The sequence below is a fragment of the Odocoileus virginianus genome, unplaced genomic scaffold, assembly GCF_023699985.2.
Source record: "Odocoileus virginianus isolate 20LAN1187 ecotype Illinois unplaced genomic scaffold, Ovbor_1.2 Unplaced_Scaffold_20, whole genome shotgun sequence".
Lineage (NCBI taxonomy): Eukaryota > Metazoa > Chordata > Mammalia > Artiodactyla > Cervidae > Odocoileus > Odocoileus virginianus.
The window spans coordinates 384,136-398,818 of record NW_027224282.1 but is presented as its reverse complement, the minus strand read 5'-3'; the positions used below and the strand labels follow the sequence as shown (position 1 = coordinate 398,818).

General features: G+C 47.2%; 1 protein-coding gene and 1 long non-coding RNA gene across 2 annotated transcripts; one reads left to right on the top strand and one right to left on the bottom strand.

Moving 5' to 3' along the window:
• The first annotated feature begins 7,461 nt into the window (after nucleotides 1–7,461).
• On the top strand, nucleotides 7,462–9,802 carry LOC139033592 (uncharacterized). The gene is made up of 3 exons (XR_011486130.1): nucleotides 7,462–7,562; nucleotides 8,300–8,517; nucleotides 9,364–9,802. It is a non-coding gene; the product is annotated as an uncharacterized lncRNA (long non-coding RNA).
• A 2,654-nt stretch (nucleotides 9,803–12,456) lies between these two features.
• On the bottom strand, nucleotides 12,457–14,168 carry SOWAHD (sosondowah ankyrin repeat domain family member D). The gene has a single exon (XM_020888109.2). It carries the CDS (start codon nucleotides 13,995–13,997, stop codon nucleotides 13,038–13,040), a length of 960 nt encoding a protein of 319 aa, XP_020743768.2. The 5' UTR covers nucleotides 13,998–14,168; the 3' UTR covers nucleotides 12,457–13,037.
• Nucleotides 14,169–14,683: the final 515 nt, after the last annotated feature.

The following is a 14,683-nucleotide window of genomic DNA, read 5'->3' as shown; positions in this document are numbered from 1 at the left end:
CTTATTTAGAAAGCATCATAAACTTCTCTGCCTTCTTCAGTGGAGATACTAAACAATTTTGTCTGGTTGTAATGACCTAGGGCCCCTATGTGAACACCATTTATCACACTGAACTGAGTATACAGGGATGCTTCAGGGACTGTGAGGCCTGGAAGGAGCCTTATCTCCACATCTGGGGATTCATTGCTCTAGTTCTTTTAGTCCCTCTGTCAGCTTTCTATTTATATACTTTTTCCTCTTTTCCTTTCTGAAGGCTGCCCCTCCTCACTTCTCTTGCATTAACTCAATAACTCTGTGTGTGTTCTCGCTGCTCTCAAATCTAAGAGGATATTTGTCTCTGGTTCTTCCTGTTTTTTTTTAAATTATTTTTTAAGTAACAGCTTTATTAAGATATAATTCACAGACTATACAATTCACTCATTTAAAGTGTAGAGTTCAGTGGTTTTTAGTATATTTACAGATATGTGTAACCATTACCACAGTCAATTTTAGAACATTTTTGTCACCTCTCAAAAGAAATTTCTAATAGAAAGCCTGGAAACAAACCCACGTACTTATGGTCAATTAATCTATGACAAAGGAAGCAAGAATATACAATGGAGAAAAGACAGTCTCTTCAATAAGTGGTGCTGGGAAAACTAGACAGCTACATGCAAACAAATTAAATTAGAACATTCTCTAACATATATACAAAAAATAAATCCCAAATTAAAAAAATTCAAAATGGATTAAAGACCTAAATGTAAGACTGGATACTATAAAACTCCTAGAGGAAAACATACACAGAACATTCTTTGACATAAATCACAGCAATATTTTTGGATCTGTCTCCTAGAGTAATGGAAATAAAAACAAAAATAAACAAATGAGATCCAATTAAACTTAAAAGCTTTTTCATAGCAAAGGAAACCATAAACAAAAAGAAAAGACAACCTACAGCTGGGAAGAAAATATTTGCAAATGATGCTACTGACAAGAGATTAATTTCCAAAAAATGCTAACAACTCATACAGTTATATATATATATATATATATATATATATATATATATAAACAACGCAGGACTTCCCTGCTGGTCCAGTGGTTAAGACTCCATGCTCCCAATGCAGGACCTTGGTTCAATTCTTGGTCATGGAACTAGATCCCACATGCTGCAACTAAAGATTCCACATGCTGCAACAAAGATCGAAGATCCCAAGTGCCACAACTAAGACCTGGCACAGCCAAATAAATAAATAAAAATATTTAAAAACCTAGCCCAATTAAAAAATGGGCAGAAAACCTAAATAGACATTTCTCCAAAGAAGACATACAGATGACCAACAAGCACATGAAAAGATGCTCAATATCACTCATTTTTAAATTGTAGTTTGTAAATCAAAACTACAATGAGGTATCACCTCACACTAGTCAGAATGGCCATCATTAAAAAGTCTACAAACAATAAATGCTGGAGAGGGTGTGGAGAAAAGGGAACCCTCCTGCACTGTTGGTGGGAATGTAAACTGGTGCAGCCACTGTGGAAAACAGTATGGAGGTTCCTTAAAAACTAAAAATAGAGCTACCATATGATCCTGCAATCCCACTCCTGGGCATACATCCAGAGAAAACTCTTAATTTGAAAAGATACATGCACCCCAATTTTCATCACAGCACTATTTGCAATAATAAAGCAATCTAAATGTCCATCAATGGAGGAATAGATAAAGAAGTGGTACAGATATATATTAGAAAATTAACTATAAAAAAGAATTAAATAATGCTATTTGCAGCAACATGGATGGACCTAGAGATTATCATATTAAGTGAAGTAAGTCAGAGAAAGACAAATATATTGCTTATATGTGGAATCTAAAAAAAAAGATACAAATGAATTTATTTACAAAACAGAAATAGACTCACAGACATAGAAAACAAACAAAAAAGGATTAGGGAAAAAAAGAGGATTAGATGGAGAGAAATTAGGAGCTTGGGATTAACATATACACACTACTATATATAAAATAGATAATCAACAAGGACCTACTGTATAGCACAGGGAACTATATCCAATATTTTGTAATAACCTATAAGGGAAAAGAATTTGAATGCAGGATCTTAGTTCCCCAACCAGGGATTGAATCCTTGCCCCTGCAGTGGAAGGGCAGAGTCTTAACCACTGGGCCATCAGGGAAGTCCCAATAAAAAAATGATTAAGAAAATTTCCTACCCTTTAGCTATCACCCCTCTCTCATCCCTCACCCTCTTTAATGCTAGGCAACCATTAGTCTTCTTTCTGTCCCTATGGATTTGCCTATTCTGGACATTTCATATGAATGGAACTATATAATATGTAGTCTTTTGTGACTAGCTTATTTCACTTAGCACATATTTTCAAGGATCATTCATGTTATAGCAAGAATCAATTGTGGTTGAGTCACCAAGTCATGTCAGACTCTTTTTTGACCCCATGGACTGTAGCCTGCCAGGCTCCTCTCTCCATGGAATTTTCCAGGCAAGAATCATGGAGTGGGTTGCCATTTCCTTCTCCAGGGATCTTCTCAACCCAGGGATCAAACCCAGGTCTCCTGCATTGGCAGGCAAATTCTTTACCACTGAACCACCAGGGAAGCTGGCATGAATCAGTACTTCATCACTTTTCATGACTGGATAAGATTCCATTATATGACTACATCACATTTTGTTTGTCCTTTCCTCTGTTAATAGAAAACAGCATTGTTTTCATCTTTTGGTTATTATGAATAATACTGCTATGAACATTCACATATGTTTATATTTTCATTTCTCTTGGGTAGATACCTAGGAGTGGAATTGCTGGTCATATGGTAAATAGGTTCTGGTACCAACTCTATGGACATGAGTTTGAGTAAGCTCCGGGAGTTGGTGATGGACAGGGAAGCCTGGCATGCTGCAGTCCATGGGTTAGCAAAGTCAGACACAGCTGAGCGATTTGAACTGACTGAACTGAACAACAAAAAATTTTCCAACACCAGCTGTGTTCTACAGTGCAACTCACTTCTGACTCTACACGTAGACAGCATCAGATTCCACAGGTCCAAGGTTCAATCCCACAAGACTGTCCCCGGCCCCACCCCTTCAGATGCTTGTCACAACCCCAGGCTCTCACCTGTGCTTCTGACTGACAGGCTACAGATGGGAGCTTCCAACTACCACACCCCTTGGGTTTCACAGGCCAGTTGCAAGTGCAGGTTGTTACCTGTACTTCTGATCGACTGGCTATAAATCAGAGATCCCCTGCTTGGGTTCGAGTCATTTGCTAGAGAGGCTCACAGAACTCTGAGAAACATCCTGTGTACTAGATCACTGGTTTATTATAAAATGAAGTAACCCAGAAACAGCCAGATGGAAGAGATGCAAAGGGCAAGGTATGAAGAACAGGTTAAGCGCTTCCATGCCCAGTCTGAAGGCTCCATGTTCCCCAAATCTCCATGTGTTTAACCAATCTGGAAGCTCTCCAAACCCTGTCCTTCATTGAGCTTCCCTGGTGGCTCAGCAGTAAAGAATCTGCCTGCAATGCAGGAGACCCGGGTTCAATCCCTGGGCAGGGAAGATCCAGGGGAAGATCCCCTGGAGGAGAGCATGGCACTGCGGTATCCTTGCCTGGAGAATCCCATAGACTGAGGAGCCTGGTGGGCTACAGTTCATAGTGTCACAAAGAGTCAGACACGACTGAAGTGACATAGCACACACTCACTAACAGAAGTTTCATTATATAAGCACGACTGATTAAATCACTGGCCAGTAACTGATTCAACCTCCTGCCCCTCTCTCCTCCTGGAGGTTAGTGGGAGGGATGGTACTAAAAATTCCACCCCCTCCTTGCACCTTTGGTTCCCCTGGCAACCAGCCCCTAAACTTAGGTTACCTAAGGGCTTTCCCAAAAGTCACCTTTTAACATACAAAAGCCACCTTTATCACTCTTATCATAGGAAATTCCAACGGTTCTAGGAGCTCTGCACCAGGAATGGGGTTGAAGACTAAATACATATTTCTTATCATAAATTATATTATTGCGTGAGTGCATGCTAAGTCACTTCAGTCGTGTTTGACTCTTTGCAACCCCATAGACTGTAGCCCACCAGACTCCTCTGTCCTTGGGATTCTCCAGGCAAGAATACTGGAGTGGGCTGCTCTTTCCTTCTCTAGAGGATCTTCCTGACTCAGGGATTGAACCCAAGTCTCACATCTACCTGCATTGGCAGGGAGGTTCTTTACCACTAGCGCCACCTGGAAAGCCCCATAAATCACAATATTACATATAGTAATCCCATGTTTAACTTTTGAGGAAGTGGCATACTATTTTCCAAAGTGACTGTACCATTTTACATTCCTACCAGCAGAACACGAGGGTTCCAATATTTCTATATCCTCACCAATGCTTGTTATGATCTGACTTTTTGATTACAGTTACCCTTGTGGATGTGAAGTGGTATCTCATTCTGGATTTGACTTGCATTTCCCAAACAGCTAATGACATTGAGTGCATTTTCCTGTGCTTGTTGGCATATCTCTGAGAAGTGTCTATTCAAATGTTTGCCATTTTTTATATCAGGCTGTTTATATTTTTGTTGTTGAGTTGTAGGAGTTCTATATATATTCTGGATACTTGGCCTTCCTGGTGGTTCAGGGGTAAAGAATCTACCTGCAATGCAGGAGCTACATGAGGCATAGGTTTGATCCCTTGGTCAGGAAGATTCCCTGGAGAAGAGCATGGCAACCCACTCCAGTATTCTTGCCTGGAGAATTCCATGGACAGAGGAGCCTGGTGGGCTACAGTCCATGGGATCGCAAAGAGTCTGACACAACTAAAGCGACTTAGCACACACAGACCCTTATGAGATATATGGTTGCAAATATTTTCTCCTACTTTGTGGGTTTTTTTTTTTACTTTTTGATAGTTTCCTTTCAGGCCCCAAAGTTTTTAATTTTGATGAAGTTCGATTTATCTATTTCTTCTTTTGTGTCTTGTGCTTTTGAGGTCAAATCTATGATTCCATTGCCAATAGATACCTATTTATTGAGCACCTTCCATCTACCAGGAACTAGGGACAATGTGGTAATAAGACAGACTTGGTTCCTGCCCTCATGGGATTTAAGTCTAGTGGGGCAGAAGAGGGGCTTTCCAGGTGGCTCAGTGGTAAAGAATCTGCCTGCCAATGCAGGAGATGCAGGTTCAGTCCCTGGGTTGGGAAGATCCCCTGGAGAAGGGAATGGCAACCCACTCCAATATTCTTGCCTGGAAAATTCTGCATGGACAGAGGAGCCTGGCAGGCTGCAGTCCATGGGGTCACAAAGAGTTGGACACAACTGAGCAACTGAGCACACACACACACACATGGAGCAGGGGAGATATCAATCTAATAACTGCATGAATAACTTCTCAAGTGTGATAAGGATTAGCAAAGGTGCAGTTCTAACATAACCTGAGGGTTAGAGAAGACTTCCCCAAGGAGGTGACATTTAAACTGACATTTGAAGGGTGAGTAAGAGTAGACCAGGTGAAAGGGGGCAAGGAATAGAGGGTAGAGTGATTCTAAACAGGGAATCACATATAGGAATTAGAGTTCAGGAGAACACAGCTCTTCTGAGGAACAGTGAGGACTGTGTGACTGGAGCAGAGTGGGGGTGGGTTGAGTGGGGAAAGAATGAAATGTCTTAGGGAGAGAATGTAAAGTGAAGAGAACTTCCCAGGACTTTAGCCTGGTAAGTGCCAGCAACTGAAGCCATAGGAAGTCATGGAAGACTAGAGAAGAGAGTTTCAAGGAGGAGGGAGTAGTCCACACAGGCCAGTGCTGTCAATAAATGATAGGCTTCCCTGGTGACTCAGTGGGAATCCACCTGCCAATGCAGAATCCACTGGCCAATGCAGGAGATGCGAGTTTGATCCCTGGGTCTGGAAGATCCCCTGGAGAAGGAAATGGCAACCCACTCCAGCATTCTTGCCTGGGAAATCCTATGGACAGAGAAGCCTGGTGGGCTACAATCCATGGGGTCACAAAAAGTTGGACACAACTGAGCAAGCACACAACATGCATGCTTGCCAAGAAGTGAACAAAGGTGAGGACTTGTATTTGGCAGCTGGGCCCTGATAGCTCAGTTGGTAAAGAATCCGCCTGCAGCGCAGGAAGAGACCCTGGTTCGGGAAGATCCCCTGGAGAAGGGAAAGGCTACCCACTCCAGTATTCCAGCCTAGAGAGTCAGACACGACTGAGTGACTTTCACTTCACTTCAGGTCATTCTGGGAGACCTGTGTGGCGGAGGCAGAAGCCAGAATGCATAGGAGTGATTAAGAGGTGAGGAAATGGAGGGACTTCCTTGGTGGTCCAGTGGTTAAGAATCTGCCTTGCAATGCAGGGGATTCCTGGTCAGGGAACTGAGATCCCACATGCGCGGAGCAACTAAGCCCAAGCACAGTAACTACTGAGCCCACGTGCTCTGGAGCCTGAAGCTGTAAGGCAGCAAAAAAAAAAAAAAAAAAAAAAGAGAGAAGGAGAGAGAGGTAAGGAAATGGAGATGTGAAGGGAACATACCTTCCTTTGAAAAAGTTTGGCTGGGAAGTGTTCGTCACCCAAAAAGCCTGGCTCCTAGTAGGTGGTCAATGAGTGTTTATTGCACTAAACTAAACTGAGGGTGCTCTCCAAGATACAGAAGAGGGACAACTGATGGAATTAGGCTGTGGGAAGAGGCAGGCTTGAGAGCATGCATTACATCTTGAAAGGAGACAGGCATGCTCCTTCATTTTAATGAAAAGGGAAGACAGGCTGGGTGTGGAATGCAGGGTATGTTGGCTGGGATAGGAGGGGGCATTTCTGTAGATAACATGGTCAGGAGATGAGCAATTTGTATGCTTTTATTCTCTTCAGAGGATTTCAAGTTTAACTCTAAGTCCAGTTTATGACTTTATCTGGAAATAATAGCTAATCTGTTTAATAGTTGGCGGGCAATTACTAAGTTGCTTCTTTGCCTTCTATGGGCTGAGAACAAGGTAAGTCGGCTTGTTTTGATTGTGTCTAAAGTAAAAGTGGGTAGGTGGTGAACAACATCAGCAGAGGAACCAATACCTCCTTTGAGGAGCAGCCACTCATCTAGTACAAAAGGAAAATGATCTGCAATCATGGACACATTTTGGTGGTGGGACAATGCAGGCCACCACTGGAACCTGCTGAGTACCTTTCAATTTTTCCAAATGAGAATTTGTAAGTAAATTCTTTTTTTTTCCTTTTAAAAAATATTTATTGATTGATATGTCTTCATCTGGTCTTAGTGGCACCATGTGGGATCTTAGTTCCCTGACCAAGGATGAACCTGTGTTCCCTGCATTGGAAGGCATATTCTTAACCACTGGACCACCACCAAGGAAGTCTCCTAATAAATTCTTTAATAAATTTGTTAATAAATACATTTACTATTATTTCTTGTTTCCTATGTGTCCTGCAGACTGCTAGGTGTTGTGCATGTGTTTTCTCAAATCATCAGAACATCCCTGCAAGAGAGCTTGTATTGGTCCCATGTTACTGCTGAGGAAACTGCCGCTCAGAGAGGTGAGTGATTTGCTCAAGGTCACTAATCAGTAGCAGGTTTGGAAGCCAGGTTAGGCTGAGTGCTTTCCACCACGCCAGCACTTTTGACAATTTTGCTCCAGGGGCCACTGTGCGCCCTCCGCTGGTCTAAGATGGATGCACAGGGTGGGGAGGTGAGGTCCAACCAGATTCACCTCACTAGCTCCTCACTTGTCAGTTTTACATCTGAGGCTCTGAGATGAGCTTCATTTGAGCAAAGGCTGCGTGCGTGCTAAGTCTCTTCAGTTCTGTCTCTTAGGGACCCCATGGACTGTAGCCCGCCAGGCTCCTCTGTCCATGGGATTCCCCAGGCAAGAATACTAGAGTGGGTTGCCATTTCCTTCTCCAGGGGATCTTCCCCACCCCAGGATTGAACCTACGTCTCCTGCATCTCTTGCATTGGCAGGCGGGTTCTTTACCACTAGTGCCACCTGGGAAGCCCCAAGCAAAGGCTATGGAGAAGAAAAAAACAAAGTCTGAAGGCTACTGCCTTCCACAGGGGTCTCTGAACTTCCCAGCAGAAGACTGGCTTTCCTTGAAGCGTTTCTTCTGAAAGACACTGCTTGAATGGTGTTTTCCCCCACTTGTCTCCCCTGACACATCTATCCTCCACGGGACTGTAAGACTGATTTTTCTAAAATCCAATCCTGTTACTCCTTTGCTTAGAAACCTATGCCTCCCAGCTACCTCGAAGTTAAAATTCTCTGTTCCTCTTTTAGCATGACCTTGAAGACCCTTCGTGACCTGGACCCCCGTCGACTTCTTTTCCAGAGTTGCTGTTAATTACGCCCCAGCTCCCACCTTCCTGCCAAACTGGCTGACTTACAGCTCCTGGTACTCGCTCTGTGCACTGATACATACTCCAGTGGCCCTGCCAGGAGGCTGCTCCCCTGTCTCCACTGGCATACTTCCGCTCACCCCTCCAGCCTCAGATCAGGTATGATCTTCCTCCCCAAAACCTTTCCTGCACCTTTTGGCCTGGGTTAGGCCCCATCCTCTGTGCAGGATCCCTTCCTCCAACCCTGATGCTTACCTGGTTACAGCCCTGCTTCGGTCTCGTTTTCTTATCCATCTGTCCCACTCAAATGCAGATTTGCATCATCTGCTTAACTCTGCTTTGCTCCCCTGGAAAGAAGTTTCTCAGGGAATTTGTTCTTTCTCTTGGGGTGAGCATACCAGAAATGCCAATGGCTTGATGTGAGGCATGTGGAGTTTTCAGCATGGGAGTTTGTCCCCTGCAGCCAAACCTCAATTTTACATGGAGGAGGTAGGCTAAGCAACATCACATGATGAAAAAAAATTTGTGGGAAGAATAGCTGACGATAGGAAAAAACTCTAGAAAGCTGCTTTCAAATCTTCCAGCTGACTTGGTTTTCATTCTGGACAGAACAGGACAGATGCTTGTCTTAGGTCCCTGAATCTGCTTATAGTTAAGATTCTGAGGTTCAGACTTTTCCTATGAAGAAGGGACTACTGTTAGAAGTGTCCTTTGGATGTGGGGCAAAGGCACATGCCAATCTTCTTTCTAAGCCCTGTGGCAGGAAGGGAAGGCCTTCACCCTGCCAGCCTTCACCAAGCCCAACCCACTTGGGAGAGGCTGTGAAGCACAAACCACCATCCTGCATCAGTTAGCCAATTTGCATCTAGAAAATGGGCATGGGGGTGGAGGAGGGTTATACCAGGTGCCCATGCCAAATGCCACAAGCCAGAAGATGCTTGCCCTTCCACTGCAAACATCAAAGTTCATTTACATTTTTTCTTTTTCTTTGGATGTGCCACACAGCTTGTAAAATCTTAGTACCCCGACCAAGGATCAAACCCATGACCCTGCAGTGAAAGCACTGAGCTCTAATCACTGGACCACCAGGGAAGTCCCAAAGAAGTTCATTTAGAAGATGAAAAATTAATGCATATATATGGAATCTAGAAAGATGATACTGATGAACCTATTTGCAGGGCAGCAATGGAGATGCAGACATAGAGAACAGACATGTGGAGAGGGTGGGATGAATGAGAGAGTAATATGGAAACATATACATTACCATATGTAAAATAGATAGCCAGTGGGAATTTGCTGTATGACTCAGGGAGCTCAAACTGGTGCTCTGTGACAACCTAGAGGAGTGAGATGGGAGGAAGGTTCAAGAGGGAGGGGACATATGTATACCTGTGGCTGATTCATGTTGATGTATGGCAGAAACCATCACAATATTGTAAAGTAATTATCCTCCAATTAAAAATAAAAAATTTTTTTAAAAAGAAATGCTATATTCAGAAGAACTATACAAAAAAGGTCTTAATGACCCAGATAACCACACGAATGGTGTGATCACTCACCTAGAGTCAGACATCCTGGAGTGTGAAGTCAAGTGGGCCTTAGGAAGCATTATTATGAACAAAGCTAATGGAGGTGACAGAATTCCATCTGAGCTATTTAAAATCCTAAAATATGACGCTGTGAAAGTGCTGCAACTCAATATGCCAGCAAAATTGGAAAACTCAGCAATGTCCACAGGACTAGAAAAAGTCAGTTTTCATTCCAATCCCAAAGAAAGGCAATGTCAAAGAATGTTCAAACTACTGTACAATTGTGCTCATTTCACATGCTAGCAAGGTAATGCTCAAAATCCTTCAAGCTAGGCTTCAACAGTATGTGAACTGAGAACTTCCAGATGTACAAGCTAGATTTAGAAAAGGCAGAGGAACCAGAGATCAAATTGCCAACATTGTTGGATCATAGAAAAAGCAAGGGAATTCCAAAAAAACTTCTGCTTCATTGACTATGCTAAAGCCTTTGACCATGTGGATCACAACAAACTGTGTGGAAAATTCTTAAAGAGATGGGAATACCAGACCATCTTACCTGTCTCCTGAGAAACCTGTATGTAGGTCAAGAAGCAACAGTTAGAACCAACATGGAACAACAGACTGGTTCCAAATTGGGAAAGGAGTACATCAAGGCTGTATATTGTCACCCTGCTTATTTAACTTACATGTAGAGTACATCATGTGAAATGCCAGGCTGGATGAATTACAAGCTGGAATCAAGATTGCTGAGAGAAATATCAGCAACCTCAGATATGCAGATGATACCACTTTAATGGCAGAAAGTGAAGAGGAACTAAAGAGCCTCTTGATGAGGGTGAAAGAGGAGAGTGAAAAAGCTGGCTTAAAACTCAACATTCAAAAAACTAAGATCATGGCATCTGGTCCCATCACTTCATGGCAAATAGATGGGGAAAAAGTGGAAACAGTGACAGATTTTATTTTCTTGGGCTCCAAAATCACTGCGGATGGTGACTATAGCCACAAAATTAAAAGACGCTTGCTCCTTTGCCACAAAGGTCCGTATAGTCAAAGCTATAGTTTTTCCAGTAGTCATGTACGGATGTGAGAGTTGGACCATAAAGAAGGCTGAGCGCTGAAGAATTGATGCTTTCAAATTGTGGTGCTGGAGAAGACTTTGAGAGTCCCTTGGACAGCAAGGAGATCAAACCAGTCAATCCTAAAGGAAATCAACCTTGAATATTCATTGCATTTCATTGGAAGGACTGATGCTGAAGCTGAAGCTCCAATACTTTGGCCACCTGATGTGAAAGAGCCAACTCATTGGAAAAGACCCTGATGCTGGGAAAGATTGAAGGCAGGAGGAGAAGGGAGTGACAGAGGATGAGATGGTTGGATGGCATCACCGAGTCAACAGACAGGCGTTTGAGAAATCTCTGGGATCTAGTGAAGGGCAGAGAAGCCTAGTGTGCTGCAATCCATGGGGTTGCAAAGAGTTGGACACAACTTAGTGATCGAACAACAGCAATGTTGTGTAATTATGTTTAAGGTATGGTTACTAGAGACATGGGGCAGACTGAGAATAAATAGGAAGGATTTGGATCATTTCATGGATAAGAGTCTAATGGGTTATTAAGGGCAGGTGGGAATGTTTTGAGCTGAGAAGGGGCAAACAGGCCTGCCAAGCAGAGATGAAAACTTGGATGGATGTGCTCAGGGTGGTGTCTCTGGGCTGTGTGGGGTGGTGACTCAGTTCCTCCCTGGCCTTCAAGGACTGGGATCGGAGGGCTAAGGACATAGCAGTCCATTGCAAGGGCCACCCAAGCCTCCAGGGATACAGTGCTATTTCAAAAATCTGCTGTTCTCAGAGGCAGCATGGATTTCCAGGCACCCACTACTTCTCCGTCCATTCAGCGCCAATCAAGCAACCCTCCTGTATTCTACTCAATTCACAGTATTTCTAAATGGGAGCAATTTTCCAAACTACAACTTATATACCAAATAAAATTAAAAGAAACCCACAATGCTGATGATTAAAGCCCTCTCTTGGAGAAAAGTGCCAAGGGGTGTGTCTCATTGGAGGGCATAAGTCAAGGTTAATTGCATGACTCACCAGGAAATATTAGAAAAAAATATTTGGAAGCTTTTTCCTTTTACCTCCCCTCTGCTCCCTTCATGGAGAAGGAAATGGCAACCCACTCCAGTATTCTGGCCTGGAGGATTCCATGGACTGAAAAGCCTGGCAGGCTATAGTCCACGGGGTCGCAAAGAGTTGGACACGACTGAACAACACACGCACACACACAGACACACAGCTCCCTGCAGACAGCTCCTCCGGACTGAGACTGACAGGAAGCCAGACCTAGATGCCAAAGAGCCTGGGAGACAGGTAAACAGCGTGTCTCTACTCAGAGCCAAGGTGAAAGTAGCTCCTTTGGTGCACAGCTTGGCCATTTTCTCTGAGAGTGAGGTCCAGAGTCTGTTCTGGATCGCTAGCTCAAGGCCACAGGTTGGTGACCTTCTCCCTGCAAACGCAGGGAGCTTCTCCCTTGGTGGTTAATGAAAAAAAAAATGTCACTCAAATGACAGCTTTGTCATGTGAAAGGAAAACATTCCATTTTAATATGCTAAAGAAGTCACTGGGGATACATTAGAAAGGGTCCTCTACTGGTAAGCCCTGCTTGTCTCCGGAGCAGGTTGACAAGGGCTGGTTCATCCCCCAAAATAACTTGTTAATAGCTAAGTCAGGCCTGCAGTTAGACTTCTTCTGGATCACTGGCTTACAGTCTTATCTCATTCTTGAACAAATGTTTCCTAATAAACCCAGAGCTTCTGACTGCCAAGAAATGGCTACTGGAAGCATAACTTAACCTTGTCCCGAGCTTCTGCACCGAACGCCTAAATCCTGTAGTTTGGGGTCTCGGCACCAGGGCCGCTTGGTGCCTGGTTCCAGCGGCTCCTGGCCGGTGCAGTAGGAGACCTCCGACAGGTGCCTGAGAACCACCCCGAGGGGGTCTGCTCCTGGCAGGCCCAGCGCCCAAGGCTGCGGCTCGAGCCGAGTCCCGGGCGCCTCCCCATCGGGGGTGGGGGGTGGGAGGACACGGGACCACCCGGGACAGAGGCCTCGCCGCAGTGTCGGGGTCCCTCCACGCTCTCCAGTCTCCGTCGCCTTCAACGGTCCTGGAAGAAGGGGAACATATGGCGGAGGAGGCCTTGAATTTGCGCCACCCGGCTGCCCACGGAGTCTTTCCCCTTAGCTGCCGCCGCCGCCGCCGCTCTGGCCGTCTTCTCCACGACCTGCGCGCCCACTGCGCTCGGGGCGCGTTTCAGTGCCCACGCGGCGCCGCCGCCGCTGCTGCTGTTGTTGTTGGCGTTGTTAGGGTCCCGGTCTCGGCCGCCTGCCGTCTCCCAGTCCTCGGCCCCCGACAGCTCCCGCAGGCTCCAGGACGCGTCGGGCCTCAGGTAGTGACAGGCCCGGTGGCCGCTGTGGTCGCGGCGCGTGGGGTCAGCCCCCAAGGCGCCCACCAGCACCTTGATGACCATCTCGTGGCCCTGCAGGGCCGCCAGGTGGAGGGGCGTGAGGCCGCCGCTACCCGGGGCGCTCACGTCGAGCCGCAGCCCCTGGCGCTGGGCGAAGTCGTGCACTAGGATGAGTTCCTCGTGGCGCCCGTGCTTGGCCAGCCAGTGCAGCACCGAGTAGCCCGTGATGGGGTCGCCCCGCAGCAGCAGCCCCGGCTCGGCTTCCAGCAGCTCCTGCAGCACCTCAAAGCGGCCTTCGGCGGCCGCCAGTATCCACGCGTGCTCCCGGGGCTCCAGGCACAGCCCGCTACCGCCCGGTCCGTTCGGCCCGCCCGGGGACTGCTCCTCCGACAACCACCCGGCGGGAGCCGCCCCCTGCAGCCCCAGCTGCTCCAGCCGCGCTCCCCGCCGGCGCGCCGAGCCTGTCCCCGAGGGCATCAGCGAGCCAAGGAAAGGGGGCTCCCAGGAGGTGGTGGCGTTGCCCCGGTACCTGCCCAGGTTGCCGGCGTCCACTCTCGAGGGGCGGGGCTGCGGGGCGTTCCTCTGTCTCAGCTTGGTTGATGCGAAGGAGGCCTTGGGGGCCGGCTTGGCGGCCCCTCGGGGCTCGGCCATGGTCCGGCCGCCACGGCGGTCCCAATGTCTAGCGTCGGCTGCCCTTCCCGGGCCCCACCGAGAGGAACTGGTGCTGGCTTTGGGGAAGGAAGCGGCTTGAGCAATTGAGCTCGGAGGGAGGGAGCGAAGGAGGGGAGGAGAGGAAGGGAGAGCGCCAGTGAGCCGAGGGAGGGCCCGGGCGCTGCGGGGGGGTGGGGTGGGGGGGGCGACGCGGAGGGGTGGGAGCTCCGGCCCGGCCCCCAGGGCGAGCCCTTCTCCAGCGCCCGGGGTGCAGCCGCCGCCTCCGTTTCCCCAGGTTTCGGGCGGCCCCGCCCCAAACGGCCAGGTGAGCTGGCGGCCCCGCCTCCCACCGGGCGAGGGCAACCTTGGGGCGGGCCAGGGGGCGGGCTGCAAACGGGCTCCGAGCGCCGCCCGGAGCCGTCCGGCTGCCCCAGACCCCGGGTTCTCTGCATCCCCACACTTACCGGGGTGAAGAGGATCCAGGGAACCCCCTCGCCGGCGAACTGAGCTCGGCTTCCAGCCAAGGCCTCCGGGAGCGTGATCCTTAAGGCTCCGGGGGCGCTCGCTCCCCGCCCCTTCCTTCGTCCTTCCCTCTTATCTCCTAAGAAGTCTCCGTGCACTTTGTCCCTGAGCCGCCTTTGTCCCACGCCTCGCATTCGGGGAGGTGGCCTGGCTGCCCCGTGTGA